Raw genomic sequence first — 22199 nt, forward strand, 5'->3', positions numbered from 1 at the left:
TGGCAGATGGAATTTAATGCAGAGAAGTGTGAGGTGATACATTTTGGCAAAAGGGATAGGGAGAGGCAATATAGACGAAATGTTACAGTTCTAAAGAGTGTACAGGGACAGCGTAACCTGGGTATTGAGCTGCATCGATCTTTGAAGGTGGCAGGACATATTGAGAGAGTGCTTAGTAAAGCATATGGGAGCTTGTGCTTCATAAATAGAGGCGTTGAGTACAAAAACAGGGAAGTTATATGGAACCTTTATAAAGCTCTGGAGTATTGCATCCAGTTCTGGTCACCATGCTTCAGGAAGGATGTGAGGGTCCTTGAGAGGGTGCAGAGGAGATTTACCAGAATGACTCCAGGGATGAAGGATTTTAGCTACAAGGTTAGCTTGGGTTGTTCTCCTTGGAGAAAAGGAAATTGAGGGGAGATTTCAGAGAGGTGTACAAGATTCTGACAGGTTTGGATAGGGTAAACAAAGAACAGCTATTCCCTTTAGCTGATGGCACATGGACTCGGGCTCAAATATTTAAGGTTTTGGGCAAGAGATGCAAGGGAGATGTGAGGAAGAACTTTTTTGTTTTACACAGCAAGCGGTAATGACCTGGAACACTCTGCCTACGAGGGTGATGGAAGCAGAGACGATGAATGATTTCAAAAGGAAATTGGATAGGCATTTGAGGGAAATAAACTTACAGGCTACAGGATAGAGCCAGGGAATGGGACTGATTGAATTTCTTTACAGAGAGCCGGCATGGACTTGATGTGCTGAATGGCCTCCTTCTGTCCCATTATAACTGACTCTTCTGCAACCTCTCTGTGGCCCTGACATCCTTTCAAAAGTGTGTTGCCCAAAATTTAACACAATACTCAGCTGGGGCCTAACCAATGTTTTATAAAGGTTTAGCATAACTTCCTTGTTTTTATACTCTATTCCTCCATTAATAAAGCTAAGGTTTCCATAGGCTTTCTTTTTCTAAACAGCCTGCTCAACTTATCCTGGCACCCTCAAAGATTTGTGTACATACACCTCCCACCCCCATTCCTGCTGTCTCTGTTCCCGCACCTCATTTAAAATTGTCCCATTTAGTCATATTGCCTCTCATTCTTCCTACCAAACTGTATCACTTCCCATTTCTCTGTGTCACATTTCATGTGCCACATGTCTGCCCATTTCACCATTCTGTCTATGTCCTCCTGAAGTCTGTTATTAAACTATATTTGAGTTTCATGTCAGCAGCATATTTTGAAATTATGCCCCATAAACCCAAGTCGAGGTCATTAATATATATTATATATCAAGAAGAGCAGTGGTCCTAATACCAACTCCTGGAGAACACCACAACACAATTCCCTCCAATCTGAAAAACGTTCACTACTACACTCTACTTTCTGCCCCTTAGCCAAATTTTATATCCATGTTGCCACTGTCCCTTTAATCTCATTATCTTGTTAGCAAAATTAAAGCCTATTATTTGATACTTGTCAAATACCTTTTAAAAAGTCCATATGCATATCAACCACAATACCATCAGTCCTTTCCATTACTTCATCAAATGACACAATCAAGTTAGTCAAACATGATTTGCCTTCAACAAATCCATGCTGGCTTTCATTTATTAGTCCATACTTTTCTGAATGCCAATTAATTTTGTCCTGGATTATTGTCTCTAAGTTTCCCTACCACTGACGTTAGACTGACTGGCCTGTCATTGCCAGGCTTACCCCTCTCCCCTTTTTTGAACAGGGGTGTAATATTTGCACTCCTTCAGTCCTCTGATACCACCTACATTTCCAAGCAGGACTGGAGGTTTGTGGCCACAGCCACCACAATTTCCATCCTTGCATCCCTCAGTAACCCAGGATGTATCCCATCTGAACTGAGTGCCTTTTCTACTGAGGACTGCCAACTTTCTAATTATCTCCTCTTTATCTATTTTTATCCTACAATATTGCTACTGCCTCCTCCTTTACAACTGCATTGGAAGCATCCTCTTCTGTAGACAGATGCAAAGTACTCATTTAGTATCTCAGCCGCGCCCTGTCTCCACAAGATGATCATTTTGGTGCCTAATCGGCCCCACCCTTTTACTATTTATATGCTTTTGAAAAACCTTTGGGCTCCTTTTATGTTAGCAACTAATCTATTCTTATACTCTCTCTTTGCCCCTCTTATTCCCATTTTAGCTCTCTATTTTTTGCTTTCAGCCTCGTTGTCCACTTTATGAACCTAACATTTGTCATAAGCTGCCTTTTTTCTATCTCATTTCAACCTCTTTATCTTTAGTCATCCAGGGAACTTTAGCTTTGGATGCCTTTCCTTTCCCTCTGATGGGAATGTGCCTACATTGCACCCAAACCATCTCTTTTTTGAAAGCCTCCTATTGTTCAATTACTATTTATGCCAACCACTTTTGATTCCAATCCATCTTTTTGGTCCCTAATCCAGCCCACTCTTCTTTTGACTACGCTTTTACCATTTATGTGTTTATAATAGTTTTTTGGGTTCCTTTTACGTTAGCTGCTAATCTATTCTCATACTCTCTCTTTGCCCCTCTTTTCCCTTTTTTACATCTTCTCCATACTTTTTATATTCAGTTTGGTTCTCTACTGTATTTTAAGCCTTGCATTTGCCAATTGTCTCCTGTTACTATCTAATTTTAACATTTGTATCTTTAGTCATCTAGGGAACTCTAGTTTTGGATGTTTTATCTTTCCCTGCAATACGAAAGTACCTACTCTGTACTTTAACCATCTCCTCTTTGAAGGCTTCCCATTGTTCAATTACTGTTTTGCCTACCAATCTTTTGATTGTAATCCATCTGCCCCAGATCCTTTTTCAACTCAATGAAGTTAGCCCTCCTCCAGTATTATCCTCAAGTATTTCCTGCTTGATTACTCCTATCCTTTTCATTCCACTAAGGTGATTAAGGAATATGGGGCTAGTGCGGAAAGGTGGAGTAGAGCTAGATCAGTCATGATTTCACTGAATGGCACAGCAGGCTCAAAGAGCAAAATGGTCTACTCTAGTTCCTGTGTCTTGTGTTCCATTAACCGTTCTAAACCTTATATTATGATTACTGTTCTCAAATGCTCTCCCACTGAAACATGCCACAGAACTGGATCCAGCACTGCTTCTTTCCTCACTGGGCCAGAAACAATCTGATTGAGGAAGTCTCTTGTGCACATTTTAGGAATTCCTCCTCTTTCTTTTCCCTTTACACAATTATCCCAGTCTATAACAGGATAATGTAAATTTCCCAACATCACTACTCTTTGGTTCTTGCAACTTGCTGCAATTTTCCTGCAAATTGGCTCCTCTTTTCATTCCTGCTATTTAGTGGCCTATAGTATACACCCAGTCACGTAACAGTTCCTGGTATTTCTTAATTCTAACTAAATAGATATTGTCATTGACATAGCAGGAGATAAGTGGAGGCAGCAAGAAGTGGGTGAGAGGCTGGCAGTATCAGTAAATGTGTGAGGATGAAATGGAGTATTTGGTTGTTAAGCGGCAGTGCTGAGTGCCAGAGAGTGTTGCTGCGTGAGTGATTGGGGTCTGGTGCATTGAGAAGCATGAAAGATTGGTGGTATGATGGGTAGATGTCACACGAGGATGCATTCACTGATTCGACCACCCATGCAAGGTCATTAGATTACAGTTCTGATGAAAAGGTCACAGACCCGAAACATTAACTCTGCTTCTCTCTCCACAGATGCTGTCAGACCTGCTGAGTATTTCCAGCATTTTCTGTTTTTATTATTCAAGGTCATTAGACTTCCAGCATTGTTGCCAAGTCTGCGAGTCCAGAGCTCCCTAGCCAACTGCTCCCAATGCCTTCTGACAGTAGTCTCCTGCCCCCCCCCCCCCCCCCATGGAACCATGGCATCTCTCCTCCTGCCCACCTCCACCAGAAATACCTCCACAGCCGCGTCAATCACCCTGGAACCCTCTCTCCGCCCTCTGTTCCATTTTCTATCTTTTAAATTCCGGCAATGTTATTCAGTAGCACCACGTGATCTCACCAGAACACTGTTTGGTCCCCTGCTGAGCTTAAAAGCAGCTAGCAGAGCAAACAGGATGCCAGTAACCAAGAACCCCCTCGGCCCCATGCTACTCTCAGGTAAATAAGGCGGGAATACGAAGTTTGCATGTTGCCCACCTCCAATGGAACCTTGTGGGCAGGTCGCGAATCACATCCCTCCACCCCAGAAATGCCTCAAACAAATTTTTAGCCCATTAAGTTCCCAGTCCTCTCTTCCTTTGAACCAGGTCTGTTATTGCCACTATATCATAGTTCCCTGTAGTGACTTCAGCCTGCAGCTAACCAACCTTACTTACCATGCTATGTACATTTACACATATGCACTCCAAACCCATCTCAGACTACATCACATTTTCTCCTTGTTTTATCCCTCCTATTGCTTAACTATTCTTGATTTTTCTCTCCTATTCCCCTGCACACTTGGTTTCTCCTTTCTAATGTTTCATCCTGGTGCACATCTCTCCTCATAATATAACCCTTGGAGCCGTGGTAACATTCTGGTGAATCTGCGATGCACTCCTTCCACGGCCAATATATCTTTTCTATGGTGCCCAGAACTGTACACACTACTCTGGATGCAGTCTAACCAGAGCTCTGCAAAGCTGTAGCAAAACTTCCTCCTTTTTACATTCAATACCTCTAGATGTAAAGGCTATCATTTTATTTGCCTTTTTGTTTATTTTTTGTAGCCTACGACTACATTTTAGTGATGATACATGGACCCTTAAATCTCTTTGGACCTCCACTGTTCCTAGCTTTTCACCATTTATCCTTTTCTGGTCCCAAAATGGATGGCCTCACACCTACCAACGTTGAAATCCACCTGCCACAGTTTTGCACACTCACTTAATTCATCAACATCTCTCTATAATTTTATGTTCCCCTGAGCACTATTTACTATGCCATTAATCTTTGTGTTATCTGCCAACTTGGATACATGGTTCTCTAACTGGTTATTTAAGTTATTAATATAGTGAATAGTTGAGACCCCAGCACAGATCCTTGCAAGACACCACGAGTCACTTTCAGTACATATACTCAGCACATTCTGCCAATGGATTTCAAAAGTTGATGACTCCTTACAAAAAGTATTTCTGCCAGGCATCTAAGCTGTTTTCTTATTTTGTATTCATATCCACCCCCCACATTCAGCTCAAATAACTTGGCCACTTGAACAGAATCTATTCCCTTCATCATTTTGAAGACCTCAATCATATCTCCTAAAAGTCGACATTGCTCCAATGAAAAAACCTCAGTTCTGTGAGCTGCCCTGATAGACTTGTTGTCAACTGGCTGTCCTCTGGATAATCTCAGGGCATTGCTATGCACGATCCTGTAACGGGACCAAACTAGTCATAGAATTCTAGATGCAGCCATAGCAAGGTCTTATACAAGGCAAGTATTGTGTTTCTAGTTCTGGATTTATTTAACTGTCCTAACTATACATCATGACATCTTTCTTTACAGCTTTGCAGCACTGGTCACGACCCACAACCCCCAATGTCTTGCTCATCAGCCTTCAAAGGGCAACCCTGCATGGTATATACGTCAGGACTTACTGTACACTGAACTACAATGATGGATATTTGCCACACCAGGAGCCACTCACCCAAATATCCAATCAGGCTGCAAGTTTACTTATTTTGTGTGAAGTCCTAACTCCTACACAAATCTTAGTGTCATCAAAAAAAACTTAAGCATCATACTACCAACACTGTCATCCAAATCATTAATATAGTGAACAAAAGTCTCAACACAGATTCCAAAAGGACTGTACGGGACACATTTTTACTCATTATCCATCTGTACAGCCCTTCATATGAAGGCTTTTTTTTTAAAGAAATTAAGACACACAGCTAGCAGGCATCTCTATTCATTCCTTCCAGTAATTTCCCTATAACTAACTTCAAACTATAACTTCTATAATTTTCAATTTCCAGCTCATTTTCCTTTATAAATATAACCACAACATGGGTCTCATTTATATTGGCCTACATAATAACTACAGCTCATAATTATTTAATTGGGATGTTCAGAGCTCATGAAAGAGACCCCAGAATTTACTAAAACTTGCATATGTAATTCATGTTTTATTGCATCAGAGGCAGAGGTGAATCAATCTTTTGATTGTTTGGGATGGGAATAACAATCTCTAATACAATCAGAAATCTATAACCACAGGACAACTCTGACTGTATTGAATAAAACACAGGTCCCCCAGCACCGGCCAATTACTACTCCATCAGTCTACTCTCGATCATCAAAGTGATGGAAGGTCACGTCGACAGTGCTATCAAGCATCACTTAAACAGCAAAAACCTGCTCACTGATGCTCAGTTTGGGTTCCACCAGGGCCACTCAGCTCCTGACCTCATTACAGCCTTTGTCCAAACATGGACAAAAGAGCTGAACTCAAGCAGTGAGGTGAGAGTGACTGCCCTTGATAGCAAGACAGCATTTGACCAAGTGTGGCATCAAGGAGCCCTAGCAAAATTGAAGTCAATGGGAACCAGGGGGAAAATTTTCAACTAGTTAGAGTCATATCTAGCACAAAGGAAGATGGTTGTGGTTGTTGGAAGTCAATCATCTCAGCCCCAGAACATTGCTGCAGGAGTTTCTCAGAGTAATGTCACAGGCCCAACCATCTTCAGCTACATCATCAATGACCTTCCCACCATCATAAGATCAGTAGGGATGTTCACTGATGATTATACGATATTCAGTACCATTCACAACTCCTCAGATACTGAAACAGTCCGTGTCTATATGCAGCAAGACCTGGGGCTGATAAGTGCCAAACAACATTCACGTCACACAAGTGCCAGACAAAGACCATCTCCAACAAGAGAGAATCTAACCAATTCCCTTTGACATTCAACAGCATTACCATCACTGAATCCTCCACTATAAACAACCTAGGGGTTACCACTAACCAGAAACTGAACTGGACCAGCCACATAAATACTGAGGCTACAAGAACAGGTCAGAGGCTGGAAATTCTACAGTGAGTAACCCACCTCCTGACTCCCAAAAGCCTGTCCACCATCAACAAGGCACAAGTCAGGAGTGTGATGGAATACTCCCCACTTGCCTGAATGAGTGTGGCTCCAACAACACTCAGGAAGTTTGACATCCAGGACAAAGCAGCCCGCTTGATCGGCACCCCATCCACCACCTGAAACATTCACTCCCTCCGCCAACGATGCACTGTGGCAACAGTGTGCATCACATACAAGATGCACCGCGGCAACTCGCCACACCTCCTTCGACAGCACCCTCCAAATCCATGACCTCTTCCATCTAGAAGGACAAGGGCAGCAGACACGTGGGAACACCACCTTCTGCAAGTTCCCCTCCAAGCCACACACCATCCGGACTTGGAAATATATTGCTTTTCCTTCACTGTCGCTGGGTCAAAATCCTCGAACACCCTCATGAACAGCACTGTTGGTGCACCCGCACCAGATGGACTGCAGCAATTCAAGAAGGTAGCTCGCCACCACCACCACCACCCCCTCTCAATGGCAATTAGGGGTGGACAACAAATGCTGGGCCTTGCTAGCAACACCCACATCCCATGAAATGAATAAATAAAAACTAGGTACACTGGACACCAGTACACTAATGCTCCATCTTAGTCATGTCACTGTATTGTTATACTAATGCGTTATTAAAACTTTTGGGGGTTAATGTTACAACTCCTTTTTTGCAAGTTTTCTTTTTGAAACTCAGCATTTTAAATTTCTCACATACAGCAAGAAGGTAACTATACAACATTTCTATGTAGTGTTTTCAAAGTAAATCTACACTGCACCTCGACTCACACCCTGCCTCCTGTAAGGACTCCATTCCATTCTCCCAGTTTCTCCAACTCCAACACATCTGTTCTGACGTTGCAACCTTCAATAACAGCACTTCTGATATGTCTTCCTTTTTCCTCAACCGAGGATTCTCCCCACCCCACCGGCCCCACTGTGGTTGACAGGGCCCTCAACCATGTCTGACCTATTTCCCGTACTTCTGCCCTCACCCGTTCTCCTCGCTTGCAGAACCATGACAGGGTTCCCCTTGTCTTCACTTTCCAGCCCACCAGCCTCCACATCCTTCATCGTCCGCCATTTACACCACCTCCAGCATGATGCCACCACCAAACACATCTTCCCTTCCCCTGTCAGCATTCCAAAGGGATCATTCCCTCCACGACATCCTGGTCCACTCCTCCATCACCCACAACATCTCGTCCCTTCCTCGGAACCTTCCCATGCAATCGCAGGAAGTGTAATACCTGCCCTTTTACCTCCTCTTTCCTCACCATCCAAGGCCCCAAACACTCCTTCCAGGTGAACCAACGATTTACTTGTACTTCCATCAATTTAGAATACTGCATTCACTGATCACCTCTACATGGGAAGAACAAACGCAAACTGGGTAACCGCTTTGCGGAACACCTCCGCTCAGTCCAAAAGCATGACCCCAAGCTTCCGGTTGCTTGCCATTTCAACACCCGCCACCCCCCTCATGCCCACATTTCTATCATTGGCCTGCTGCAGTGTTCCAGTGAACATCAATGCAAGCTCAAGGAGCAGCACCTGATCTTTCGATTAGATACTCTACAGCCTTGCGGACTCAACCTTGCATTCAACAATTTCAGAGCATGACTGGCCTTTTTTTCTATTTTTCTATTTTTTTTATTATATTTTTTAACCACATGCCTGTTTTTCATGTGGACAGTGTTGCTCATTATTTTGCCATTAACACTCTGTCTGGACTAATGCTTGGTCTTTCACCACAAGCATTAACACGCTTTTTGCCTTTATCCCATGACAGCTTTGTTATTGAAGCTCTCCTGCTCTCTGCCCTATCATACACATTCCCCACCTATCACACACCTTCCCCACCAAACACCCCACCCTTCATTTGATTTTCTTTGCCAGTTCTGATGAAAGGTCACTGACCTGAAATGTTAACTCTGCTTCTCTTGCCACAGATGCTACAAGACCTGCTGAGTATTGCCAGCACTTTGTTCTTATTTCTATAAATCTAATGCGTAAAAGTGTATCTACAACAATTTTGTTTAGCAAGTTTAAAATAATATTACAAATCGAGAAACAATGGTGGGGGGGGGGGGGGGGGGGGGTGACTGAGGTTTCCATTATTTTTCAATCAAAGGCACGAATGATCAGATGAGTAAGACACTAATTGTCAGGTGTCATCCATGAGGACTAAATTTCAAAACTCGATGCAGTATTCACAAGTCTGTTTTACAAGCACTAACTGCCAGCCACCACTAAAATAAGCCTTGCTTTAAACAAAAACTCAAAAGGATACGATCTTTACTCCAGAAAACTTCACTCACCAAATTCCCATCCTTCGCCATCTTAAACAACCGCCACTCCCATCGTGCACTCGGTCCACTCTGTATACTCGGTGACGTCAGGTGAGTTTCACCGGACCCCCGCCGCCTTCTCTCCGCCCCCTGTCCGCTTCGCCCCGCCTTTCTCCTCGCCTCCTGCCCGCTCCGCCCCACCCGCTGCCCCTACGCCACGCCCCTGCCTCTTCCACTCCCTCCTCCGCCCCGCCCCCTCTTGATCACGTCCAGTGAGCGAGAGCCGGGGGAAAACTACAACACCCAGAGAGCTTTGCGTTTGGCGCATTCTCTGTGTCGTGTGTGAGAGTCGACGACAGGGAGACGGGAAAGGTCGCTCTTTTTGGGGGAGATTTTTTTTAAAATTTGTTTATGTGTATACACAGTGAACTAGGTTTGTTTGGGTTGTCGAAAAAAGGCCTGGACTAGGATGGAAGATTGTAAAACGGCGAATATGAAGGACTTGGTAGACCGGCTGACTTTAGGTGTAACCAGGATACTAGGTGAGTGGAGGGCAGTTATAGTTACCATGGAAATTAGCAGGTGAAGCGGGCTTCCCTGTGTGTGCGGCGGGAATGAGTTCAGCTAACATGGTAATAGTTATTTATAAAGTTGTCTTGAGGAAAATTGGGCTGTGTCCGAACGGGGGAAAGGTTAGTAGTGAAGTTCATGGTGATAGCTTGTGGTTTTATTGAAATGTTACTAAGATTTTACCCGATTCTTTCAATGTATCTCAATGTAGTTTGATTTAGTTGAAAATAATATACATTTCGAGACAAAAAAACTTTAAACCGGCAATTCGTTTGCTTACTCTTCCACGGGGCTTGTCAGAAATGTTGGTAATTAACATATCCAAATTTTCTTGCAATAGTTTTGATCAAGTTATAACTCCAAACCGATATCTGTATGTGTTTGTGTAACTGAACCCTTTATAAATCACTCCATTAAAAACAGAAAATCCTGTTCTGCACAGCAGGCCTTTAAGCACTTGAAAAGAAGTTTTTTTTTAAAAAAAACACCCTCCAAATTTGCCACCTTGATGTGATGGAGAGGCTTGTGAAGGGACAGGTGATGGCCTCCGTTACCCTCAGCGAATAGATAGGTGCTTGATGGCTGGCACCGACACGATGGGCTGAAGGGCCTGTTTCTGTGCTGTATAACTCTATGACTACGACTACAGTGATGCTGTCAGGAACTCCTTGCTCCTCATTATGGCTGCCCATGGCGGCATGGTCTGGGGGTGGTGCCAGACATAGTGCAGTCCACAAAGTTCTCAACAGCAGAAACAGGCAAAAGAAGACTGTGTATCTCACCGTGTGAAGGCGAAAGAAGGCTGCAGCAGCGAGGTGGTCCTGGTCGTCATGGTTCGACACGTCTCAATCTGACTACCAACCCGTCAAGATTGTATGGCCAATGAAGGCACGCCAAAGTCCCCACATTAAACAAAGTCATGTGCAGGCTTCTACCTCTTAAAACTTAAAAAAATTGAGAATTTTTTTTTAGGTAAACTTTACAATGCAATTTTCTATGCGCAATCTCTACCATTTTGATTGGATTGGGTAAAGCTAGCACTATAACTAAACAACAACAACTTGCATTTATATAGCACCTTTATCACAGCAAAATGTTTCTGTGTTTAACTCATTGGATCAGGTTTCTTAGAATATACAATGGGAAATTTGTGAATTGTTCACAAGCACAAATTACCGAATGCCATTGGAAAGTCCATACAAGCTAGCAATGCTGAAAACACACTGCTTACCTGTGCAGCTTGGCTCAGGGATTAACCACCAATGGGGACACCTGTTGGAGTACAACCCTCAAGCGTCACTGACAAAAACTTGTATTTATATAGTGCCTTTAGGTTGTTTGTACTACAGCCTTTCAAATCTGAAGCTGAAATTATGGATGTTCCTTTGATGTCTTGAGATTTTTTTTATGTTAAAGGTGCTTTATAAGTGCAGTGTGAATGTCAGTTTTAGGGAAGATGCTGGAAGGCATTATATGGGTTGTAATTCTGATAATTTGGAGAGTTCAATAGTTATTAGAGACTGAGGTTCTGTCTCAATACCTGACTGAATTCTTTAAGGAAGTGACTAAGTGGATGATAGCAGTTCAGTAGATGTTGAATACTTTCCAGAAAGCCTTTGAAGTGGTGCATAAATGGCAAGTGAAAATGATGTCATTCTTTGGGTTATCATTTGGGATTGGCAGTCATATATTACATTGGTTAGGACAACAGGTTATTATCAATGGGAATAAGTCTGCATAAGGTAATAAGTGAATTCCCACCAGGCTCCACATCAGGACCATTGCTTATCATCCTCATTAATGATTTGGATGAGGACACTAATGGAGCGGTTCACAAATTTGTAACTAATGCAAAAAATATACAGGAGTTTTGAATTTAGACCAAATAAATAGGCTGTAGGCTGGTTTAGATTATTTTGGAGACTGTGCCACTTTTTAGAAAATGTCCTTCAGCATAGCTAGGTGCAATGTTTAATCTGTTTAGGTCTGGGAAAGTCCAATCATATACATGCCATGCATAAGTCCTGGCAAAATGAAAGGGGCCAATCGGGATTGTAGTTGATAAATCATTTAAGATCTCCAAGCATTCTATCTAGGTCATTTGGGAAGGCAAAATAAGGTTTTGGGTTATATTGCTGGGGTATCACAATATAAAGACACAAAGTAGAGTGACGGATATGATGCACTGAATAGACTCAAGGAGTTGGGCTATTTTTATTAGAAAAACATAAGCAGAGAACATATATTGAGAGGATTTTAAAATTCAGTTGTCCAGTTGGGTAGGTTATTGAAGATGATCGGGATACAGTGATGCAGTGGTTAAGTTACTGGATAAATAATCCAGAGAATGAGAGTCATATCCCAAGGCCCTCGTACTTGTGACTTCATGCTCAGGGTTAACAATGAACCTCTGATTCAGCATATCGCTCACCGGACAATGAGTGAAATTCCCACCATGTCTTGCCCATGCCAAAAAGTGGACAATAGCTTTTTTTAAAAAAAGGGAAGATGGTGGCTTAGCGGTAATGTCACTGAACTCACAATCCAGGCTAATGCTGCAGGGACACTTGTTCAAATCCCACCATGGCAGCTGGTGGAATTTATCTTTCAACAGTCAAGATGACTGAGTGGTCTAAGCTGCTGTGTTCAGGTTGCAGCTTCTTTTGGAGGTGTGGGTTCAAATCCCACTTCTGCCAAGTTGGTTTTTGGCATCAGTGTTGGGACCCTTGCTTTTCCTGATGCATATTAATGTAGGCTCAATGTGGACATTGCAGCACTTCAGGAGACTCGCCTCCCCGCGAGTGGCTCTCTAGCAGAGCAAGACTACACCTTCTTCTGGCAGGGCAGGGATCCTGAAGAACCAAGACAGCATGGAGTGGGCTTCGCCATCAGAAACTCCTTGCTCAGCATGATAGAGCCTCCCTCAAATGGCTCGGAACGCATACTGTCCATCCAACTGCTCACCACCTCTGGTCCAGTACACCTACTCAGCATCTATGCTCCAACACTCTGTTCCGCACCTGAAGCTAAAGACCAGTTCTATGAACAACTCCATAACATCATTAGCAGCATCCCCAACACCGAACACCTATTCCTGCTGGGGGACTTTAATGCCAGGGTTGGGGCCGACCATGACTCATGGCCCTCCTGCCTTGGGCGCTATGGCGTTGGAAGGATGAATGAGAACGGACAGAGACTGCTTGAGTTGTGTACCTATCATAACCTCTGCATCACCAACTCGTTCTTTCACACTAAACCCTGTCACCAGGTTTCATGGAGGCACCCAAGATCACGTCGTTGGCACCAGCTAGACCTCATTGTCACAAGGCGAGCCTCCTTAAATAGTGTTCAAATCACACGCAGCTTCCACAGTGCGGACTGCGACACCGACCACTCCCTGGTGTGCAGCAAGGTTAGACTCAGACCAAAGAAGTTGCATCATTCCAAGCAGAAGGGCCACCCGCGCATCAACACGAGCAGAATTTCTCACCCACAGCTGTTACAAAAATTTCTAAATTCACTTGTAACAGCCCTTCAAAACACTCCCACAGGGGATGCTGAGACCAAGTGGGCCCACATCAGAGACGCCATCTATGAGTCAGCTTTGACCACCTACGGCAAAAGTGCGAAGAGAAATGCAGACTGGTTTCAATCTCATAATGAAGAGCTGGAACCTGTCATAGCCGCTAAGCGCATTGCACTTTTGAACTACAAGAAAGCCCCCAGCGATTTAACATCCGCAGCACTTAAAGCAGCCAGAAGTACTGCACAAAGAACAGCTAGGCGTTGCGCAAACGACTACTGGCAACACCTATGCAGTCATATTCAGCTGGCCTCAGACACCGGAAACATCAGAGGAATGTATGATGGCATGAAGAGAGCTCTTGGGCCAACCATCAAGAAGATCACCCCCCTCAAATCTAAATCGGGGGACATAATCACTGACCAACGCAAACAGATGGACCGCTGGGTTGAGCACTACCTAGAACTGTACTCCAGGGAGAATGCTGTCACTGAGACTGCCCTCAATGCAGCCCAGCCTCTACCAGTCATGGATGAGCTGGACATACAGCCAACCAAATCGGAACTCAGTGATGCCATTGATTCCCTAGCCAGCGGAAAAGCCCCTGGGAAGGACAGCATTACCCCTGAAATAATCAAGAGTGCCAAGCCTGCTATACTCTCAGCACTACATGAACTGCTATGCCTGTGCTGGGCCGAGGGAGCAGTACCCCAGGACATGCGCGATGCCAATATCATCACCCTCTATAAAAACAAAGGTGACCGCGGTGACTGCAACAACTACCGTGGAATCTCCCTGCTCAGCATAGTGGGGAAAGTCTTTGCTCGAGTCGCTCTGAACAGGCTCCAGAAGCTGGCCGAGCGCGTCTACCCTGAGGCACAGTGTGGCTTTCGTGCAGAGAGATCGACTATTGACATGCTGTTCTCCCTTCGTCAGATACAGGAGAAATGCCGTGAACAACAGATGCCCCTCTACATTGCTTTCATTGATCTCACCAAAGCCTTTGACCTCGTCAGCAGACGTGGTCTCTTCAGACTACTAGAAAAGATCGGATGTCCACCAAAGCTACTAAGTATCATCACCTCATTCCATGACAATATGAAAGGCACAATTCAACATGGTGGCTCCTCATCAGAGCCCTTTCCTATCCTGAGTGGTGTGAAACAGGGCTGTGTTCTCGCACCCACACTTTTTGGGATTTTCTTCTCCCTGCTGCTTTCACATGCGTTCAAATCCTCTGAAGAAGGAATTTTCCTCCACACAAGATCAGGGGGCAGGTTGTTCAACCTTGCCCGTCTAAGAGCGAAGTCCAAAGTACGGAAAGTCCTCATCAGAGAACTCCTCTTTGCTGACGATGCTGCTTTAACATCTCACACTGAAGAATGCCTGCAGAGTCTCATCGACAGGTTTGCGTCTGCCTGCAATGAATTTGGCCTAACCATCAGCCTCAAGAAAACGAACATCATGGGGCAGGATGTCAGAAATGCTCCATCCATCAATATTGGCGACCACGCTCTGGAAGTGGTTCAAGAGTTCACCTACCTAGGCTCAACTATCACCAGTAACCTGTCTCTAGATGCAGAAATCAACAAGCGCATGGGTAAGGCTTCCACTGCTATGTCCAGACTGGCCAAGAGAGTGTGGGAAAATGGCGCACTGACACGGAACACAAAAGTCCGAGTGTATCAGGCCTGTGTCCTCAGTACCTTGCTCTACGGCAGCGAGGCCTGGACAACGTATGCCAGCCAAGAGCGACGTCTCAATTCATTCCATCTTCGCTGCCTTCGGAGAATACTTGGCATCAGGTGGCAGGACTATATCTCCAACACAGAAGTCCTTGAAGCGGCCAACACCCCCAGCTTATACACACTACTGAGTCAGCGGCGCTTGAGATGGCTTGGCCATGTGAGCCGCATGGAAGATGACAGGATCCCCAAAGACACATTGTACAGCGAGCTCGCCACTGGTATCAGACCCACCGGCCGTCCATGTCTCCGTTATAAAGACGTCTGCAAACGCGACATGAAATCGTGTGACATTGATCACAAGTCGTGGGAGTCAGTTGCCAGCATTCGCCAGAGCTGGCGGGCAGCCATAAAGACAGGGCTAAATTGTGGCGAGTCGAAGAGACTTAGTAGTTGGCAGGAAAAAAGACAGAGGCGCAAGGGGAGAGCCAACTGTGCAACAGCCCCAACAAACAAATTTCTCTGCAGCACCTGTGGAAGAGCCTGTCACTCCAGAATTGGCCTTTATAGCCACTCCAGGCGCTGCTTCACAAACCACTGACCACCTCCAGGCGCGTATCCATTGTCTCTCGAGATAAGGAGGCCCAAAAGAAAAAAAAGAATTAATGACCTCGACCTTGGCATACAGGGCACAATTTCTAAGTTTTCAGATGATACTATACTTGAAAGCATTGTGAACTGTAAGGAGGATAGTGTAGAACTGCAAAAGGACATCAACAAGAATGGGCGAATAGGTGGCAGATGAAGTTCAATGCAGAGAAATGTGAAGTGATTCATTTTTGCAGGAAGAACACAGAGAAACAATATAGAATAAAGGGAACAATTCTAAAGGAGTGCAGGAGCAGAGTGACGGTGTATATGTGCATAGGCCATTGAAGGTGGCAGGACAGGTTGAGAGAGCGGTTAATAAAGCATACAGTATCTTGGGTATTATCAATAGGGGCATAGGGTACAAGAACAAGGAAGTTATATTGAACGTGTATAAGACACTAGTTCAGCCTCAGCTGGAGTATTGCGTCCAGTTCTGGGCGCCGCACTTTAGGAAAGATGTGAGGACATTGGAGAGAGTACAGAAAAGATTCACAAGAATGGTTCTAGGGATGGGAAACTTCAGTTATGAAGATAGATTGGAGATGTTAGGACTGTTTTCCTTGGAGAAGAGAAGGCTGAGAGGTGATTTGATAGAGGTATTCAAAATCATGAAGGATCTGGACAGAGTAGATAACGAGGAACTGTTCCCACTTGTGACAGGATCGAGAACGAGAGGGCACAGATTTAAAGTATTTGGTAAAAGAAGCAAAAGCGACATGAGGAAAAACATTTTTATACAGTGAGTGGTTAAGCTCTGGAATGCACTGCCTGAGAGTGTGGTGGAGGCAGGTTCAACTGAAGCATTCAAAGGTAATTAGACTTGCATGAAAAGGAAGAATGTGCAGGGTTACAGGGAGAAGGCGGGGGAATGGCACGAAATGAATTGCTCTTTCGGAGAGCCAGTGCAGACACTATAGGCTGAATGGCCTCCTTCTGCACTATAACAATTCTGTTTGGATCCCGGGGGCATGTATATATGTAAACAAAGACTTATGTTTGACGTTAGAAAGTACAGACAGCGATCACCCTTGGGAGAACATTACTGAAATAAAGGTCTGCTCGGGTATGAAATTGAAACCCAACCCGACCACATCCAGCCCCAACCCAGGCTCGAGTCCTTTGATATTTTTTTCCCGCATCCGACCCGACTACAGTAATAAAGTTAATCATATCAAACATGCCTTGTCCAAATGTTGTGATCCTCCATTCCAGCAGCAGGCTATTCCTGCAGAATTGTGCAGAAGTTCCCTCCCTGAGCAAAGCAGCACTGTGTCCGTGTCCAGCCTGACCTGACCCGAGCACGAATGAGAGACCCGACACAGGTCGGGTCTGGTTGGGTTCAGGTCGGGTAGCCATGCTTTATACTGAAACATGTAACTAATTACAGTGGTCTACTGATAATTTGCTTGATTGCCTTAAGGATTCAAAGAGGAATTTCAGGTTTTCCTAGATTGGGCTCAGATATGTCTCCCCTCTCAGGAGTTTATGGGAGTAGAGGGTTGGCTGCACCAGGTCTAGCAGGGTGAATTTTTTTTCTGTATTACACGACTGCTAACTGCTATGTTTGAATGCCTGAGTGACTGTCATGTGACAAGCCCCTCCCCATCTGTAGTTTTAAGCTGGTGTTTACTCTGCAGCAGAGGAGAAGCAACTGGACTCTGACATGAGCAGACCCTAAGTGGGGGTCTATCTCACCCTCTCACCAAACCAGTCATCGACCTCTTCAAACTAAAAGCCAGCCGAATAGCCATACTCCACAGACTGTAGACGTTTTTTATGGACTCTAACTGAACCAATCTACCTTTCCCCACTCTAACCTATTTGTGTGTGAAAGTTGGCGTCTAGTTTATTATTTTATTAGTTCGGTTTAGGTGCGGTAGAGTTAACCTTTTTCTTTAACGCGAACCAATCAGACAAGTTTTCTTGAGTTATGACCATAACAAGTAAGTAATCAAACACCTACTGAATTGGCCTGTACATCCACATTAAGAAAGAATTAAATCTGTTGTGGTCTAACAAGGAGAGGGAAAAGAGGGAAGCCCTTCAACCCCATCTCACTTGACCATAACAGTATGTGTGTTTACATAATCATTTTGATTTTTCTTCCCTAATCACGCAAATAAAGAAAATTGTAGACTTCAGATAAGATGTGTGCTTCTGTGGCCATCACTTGCACTTCAAGGAAGCAGCTTGTCATGAAACATATTGAGAGAGTGCTAGGAAATGATTGACTGGTCAGAATTATATGAACATGCGAATTAGGAGCAGGAGTAGACCACTCAGCCCCTCGCGCCTCCTCCGCCATTCAATAAGATCACGGCTGATCTGATTGTAACCTCAACTCCACATTCCTGCCTACCCCCATAACCTTTCAACTAAAGCCTGGCTACCCGACTACATATGTCTGGTTCAGATTGGATCAGGTCCATATTCCAAGTCCAGCATTCGGGCTCAGGTAGGGTCAGGCTGGACACTGCTGCTTCCGGGAAGTCACAGGATCAGGCTTACCCATGATTCCCTACAACTCCATCTGCAGGAATAGCCTGCTGCCAGAATGAATGAAGGATATTCTTGTCGGGGTCGGGTTTTCATTTTATAACCGAGCCAGGCTTTACTTTCAACCCCTTGCTTGTCACGAGTTTATCTACCTCTGCCTTAAAAATATTCAAAGACTCTGCTTCCACAGCCTTTTGAGGAAGAGAATTTCAAAGACTCATGACCCTCTGAGAGAAAAAATTTCTTCTCTCTGTCTTAAATGGGTGACCCCTTATTTTTAAACAGTGCCCCTACGTCTAGATTCTTGCACAAGAGGAAACATCTTTTCCACATCCACCCTATCAAGACCCCTCAGAATCTTGTGTTTCAATCGAGTCACCTCTTACTCTCCTAAACTCCAGCAGATACAAGCCTAGCCTTTCCAACCTTTCCTCGTAAGACAACCTGCGCATTCCAGGTATTAGTCTAGTATACCTTCTCTAAACTGCTTCCAACACATTTACATCATTACTTTAAATAAGGAGACCAATACTGTACACAGTATTCCATATGTGGTCTCAGCAATGCCCTGTATAACAGAAACATAATCTCCCTACTTTTGTATTCAATTCCCCTCACAAATAACATTCTATTAGCTTTCCTAATTACTTGCTGTACCTGCATACTAACCTTTTTTGATTCATACACTAGGACACCCAGATCCCTCTGCATCTCAGAACAATCAGTCTCTCACCATTATGCTTTTTTATTCTTCCTGCCAAAATGGACAATTTCACATTTTCCCACATTATGCTCCATTTGCCAGATCTTTGCCCACTCACTTAACCTATCTATATCCCTTTGTAGCTTCCTTATGTCCTCTTCACAATTTATTTCCCTACCTATCTTTGTGTCATCAACAAATTTAGCAACCATACCTTTGGTGTCTTCATCCAAGTCATTTAAACAAATTGTAAAATGTTGAGGCCCAAGCACTGATCCCTGTGTCACTCCACTCATTGCATCTTGCCAACCAGAAAATGACCCATTTATGCCTACTCTCTGTTTCCTGTTAGCTCGCCAATCTTCTATTCATGCCAAAATGTTACTCCCTACACCATGAACTTTTATTTTCCACAATAACCTTTGATGTGGCACCTTATCAAATGCCTTCTGGAAATCTAAGTACAGTACATCCACCGGTTCCCCTTTATCCACAGCACAGCTGGAGTACTGTGTACAGTTCTGGGCACCACACTATAGGAAGGATGTGATTGCACTGGAGAGGGTGCAGAGGAGATTCACCAGGATGTTGCCTGGGCTGGAGCAGTTCAGCTATGAAGAGAGACTGAAAAGGCTAGGGTTGTTTTCCTTCGAACAGAGAAGGATGAGGGGGGACATGATTGAGGTATACAAAATTATGAGGGGCATTGATAGGTTAGATAGGAAGAAACGTTTTCCCTTAGGGAGGGGTCAGTAACCAAGGGGCATAGATTTAAGGTAAGGTGCAGGAGGTTTACAGGGGATTTGAGGAAAAATGTTTTCACCCAGAGGATGGTTGGAATCTGAAACACACTGCCTGAAGTGGTGATAGAGGCAGAAATCCTCACAACATTTAAGAAGTATTTAGATGAGCACTTGAAACGCCATAGCATACAAGGCTACGGGCCAAGTGCTGGAAAATGGGACTAGAATAGTTAGGTGCTTGATGGCCAGCACAGACACAATGGGCCGAAGGGCCTGTTTCTGTGCTGTATAATTCTATGATATGTTACTTCAAAGAACACTAATAAATTGGTTAAGCATGATTTCCCTTTCACAAAACCATGTTGCCTCAGCCTGATTGCCTTGAATTTTTCCAAGTGTCCTGCTATGACCTCTTTAATAATAGCTTCTAAAATTTTCCCTATGGCGGATGTTAAGCTAACTGGTCTGTAGTTTCCTGCTAAATTAGTAACTTCATTTGAAGTCATTATGTTTTATATATTTAAAAATTGGACAGCAATTCAGGTTCATGTGGTACAATATCTCTTTTAAATCAAAAAGTTGGCAATCTCCTAAAATAAGCCATTTGAAAGAAGCAAAGATGCTACTAAATGTTTTAGCTGTAATTCAGTGTTTAGTGTGTTGCGCTATGCTGCAATAATGTGACGGCCAGAACATCAAGATCAAAGTACTGCAGATGCTGGAAATCTGGAATAAAAACGGAAAATGTTGGAAATACTCAGCAGGACTGGCAGCATCTATAGAGAAACAGAGTTAATGTTTCAGATCAATGATGTTTCGTCAGAACATCTGCTGAAAGGTCATGGACCTGAAATGTTAATTCTGTTTCTCTTACCACAGATGTTGCCAGACCTGCTGACTATTTCCAACATTTTCTGTTTTTATTTTAGAATATCAAGACTTCTTTAATGTTGTGTTTTAAGGTGTCAAATTGGTGAGATGCTATGAATGTTAAATAGAGACAGCTGCTGTTAACAAGTCAATCGAAATACAGTGATAAAGATGTCTATAAACCCTTTTACTATTACTTCTGACATTTTAGAAAGTCGACCTGGTGTGACAGAAGTTAGATATGTGGAAAAGGAACCAGCAGAGCGTCATATGATCATCTCATGGGAGCAGGTGAACAGGCTCACATTTTTGCTTTGGATCTGAACTGTATATCTACCTTTTGATACATTTCTTGGAAGGGATTATTTTATAGAGATGATAATGTTTTGAAGCTCCAATACTTTGTTCCTGTTAATTCAAGGCATTGTTCTGATATGTCACTGACATTTACATTTGCTAATAACGCAGCTAAACGAAAAATAAAGTTGATTATTAATTGTCACTTAGCACGCTAAACTTCAGAGAAAATGTGCGTAATAAATAAAAAGTCACAGCATTGACAATACTAAATATTGTCACTTAAACAATTATATCAATAGTAGCCTAGCCTTGTAGCTTTTTCTTTTTTACTTGACAAAATTCTTGTAACTGTCATGAATACAATATTCTATACAATACAATATTCGGGCGACACAGTGGCGTAGTGGTTAGCACCGCAGCCTCACAGCTCCAGCGACCCACGTTCAATTCTGGGTACTGCCTGTGTGGAGTTTGCAAGTTCTCCCTGTGTCTGCGTGGGTTTCCTCCAGGTGCTCCGGTTTCCTCCCACATGCCAAAAGACTTGCAGGTTGATAGGTAAATTGGCCATTATAAATTGCCCCTAGTATAGGTAGGTGGTATTGAAATATAGGGACAGGTGGGGATGTGGTAGGAATATGGAATTAGTGTCGGATTAGTATAAATGGGTGGTTGATGGTCGGCACAGACTCGGTGGGCTGAAGGGCCTGTTTCAGTGCTGTATAACTAAAACTAAAAACATTCTACATTCTGTATGTATAGCAATATTTTCTACCGTATATTGCACCACGTTATATTAAGAAGTCATTGGTGCTCTTTGCTAATGATCACCATTCTTATATATTTTTAATTGTGGTTTCAAAATGTGCTGGATTATGGGGAATTTTTATCATAGGTGTCCCAATTCTTAGCACAGTCTTTGTTGCCGAATTGCTGTCGTCAACTTTGTTATGACCTTCATGCTTCCATGTTCTTTTTAAGTAGTTGATATTTCTTGACGTTCTCATAGAATCATAGAAGTTCCAATTTAAGAACAGACCTTTGTTTCCATTTGGCCTTTAGCCTTGTCCATTTAACATTTCCCAATTTGCAAGTCAGTTGTAAATGTAATTGCCATATCTACTAGGATAACAGCCTGTCCCATTAAAGGCTAAAACATACCGTCAATTAAGCCCTTTAATCTGTTTTATTATAAGTTTTCAGAATTAAATTTTGTATATCCAGATCACTTTTTGTTTGGAAGAACTTTTCCCACAATGCATAACAGTTGCTCTGTATAAACATGGCAGTTGTACATTC

General features: G+C 43.5%; 2 protein-coding genes across 7 annotated transcripts in view; one reads left to right on the top strand and one right to left on the bottom strand.

Annotated features, from left to right (window-relative positions):
• The window catches only part of kiaa1328 (KIAA1328 ortholog), a 356647-nt gene extending 347149 nt beyond the window's left edge, over window positions 1–9498 (bottom strand). For 3 of the 5 annotated variants that reach the window (XM_068031587.1, XM_068031551.1, XM_068031579.1), the window contains exon 1: window positions 9365–9498. In XM_068031587.1, the coding sequence (XP_067887688.1) occupies window positions 9365–9413 (49 nt within the window). In that variant the 5' untranslated portion in view covers window positions 9414–9498. The remainder of the gene's footprint in view (window positions 1–9364) is intronic. The other 2 variants (XM_068031569.1, XM_068031559.1) reach the window with 2 other exon arrangements.
• A 207-nt stretch (window positions 9499–9705) lies between these two features.
• Window positions 9706–22199, top strand: part of tpgs2 (tubulin polyglutamylase complex subunit 2) — a 58669-nt gene continuing 46175 nt past the window's right edge. For both annotated transcript variants that reach the window (XM_068031602.1, XM_068031609.1), the window contains exons 1-2: window positions 9706–9904; window positions 20815–20894. In XM_068031602.1, the coding sequence (XP_067887703.1) occupies window positions 9832–9904; window positions 20815–20894 (153 nt within the window). In that variant the 5' untranslated portion in view covers window positions 9706–9831. The remainder of the gene's footprint in view (window positions 9905–20814; window positions 20895–22199) is intronic.

This window comes from Heterodontus francisci, chromosome 1 (assembly GCF_036365525.1).
Source record: "Heterodontus francisci isolate sHetFra1 chromosome 1, sHetFra1.hap1, whole genome shotgun sequence".
Lineage (NCBI taxonomy): Eukaryota > Metazoa > Chordata > Chondrichthyes > Heterodontiformes > Heterodontidae > Heterodontus > Heterodontus francisci.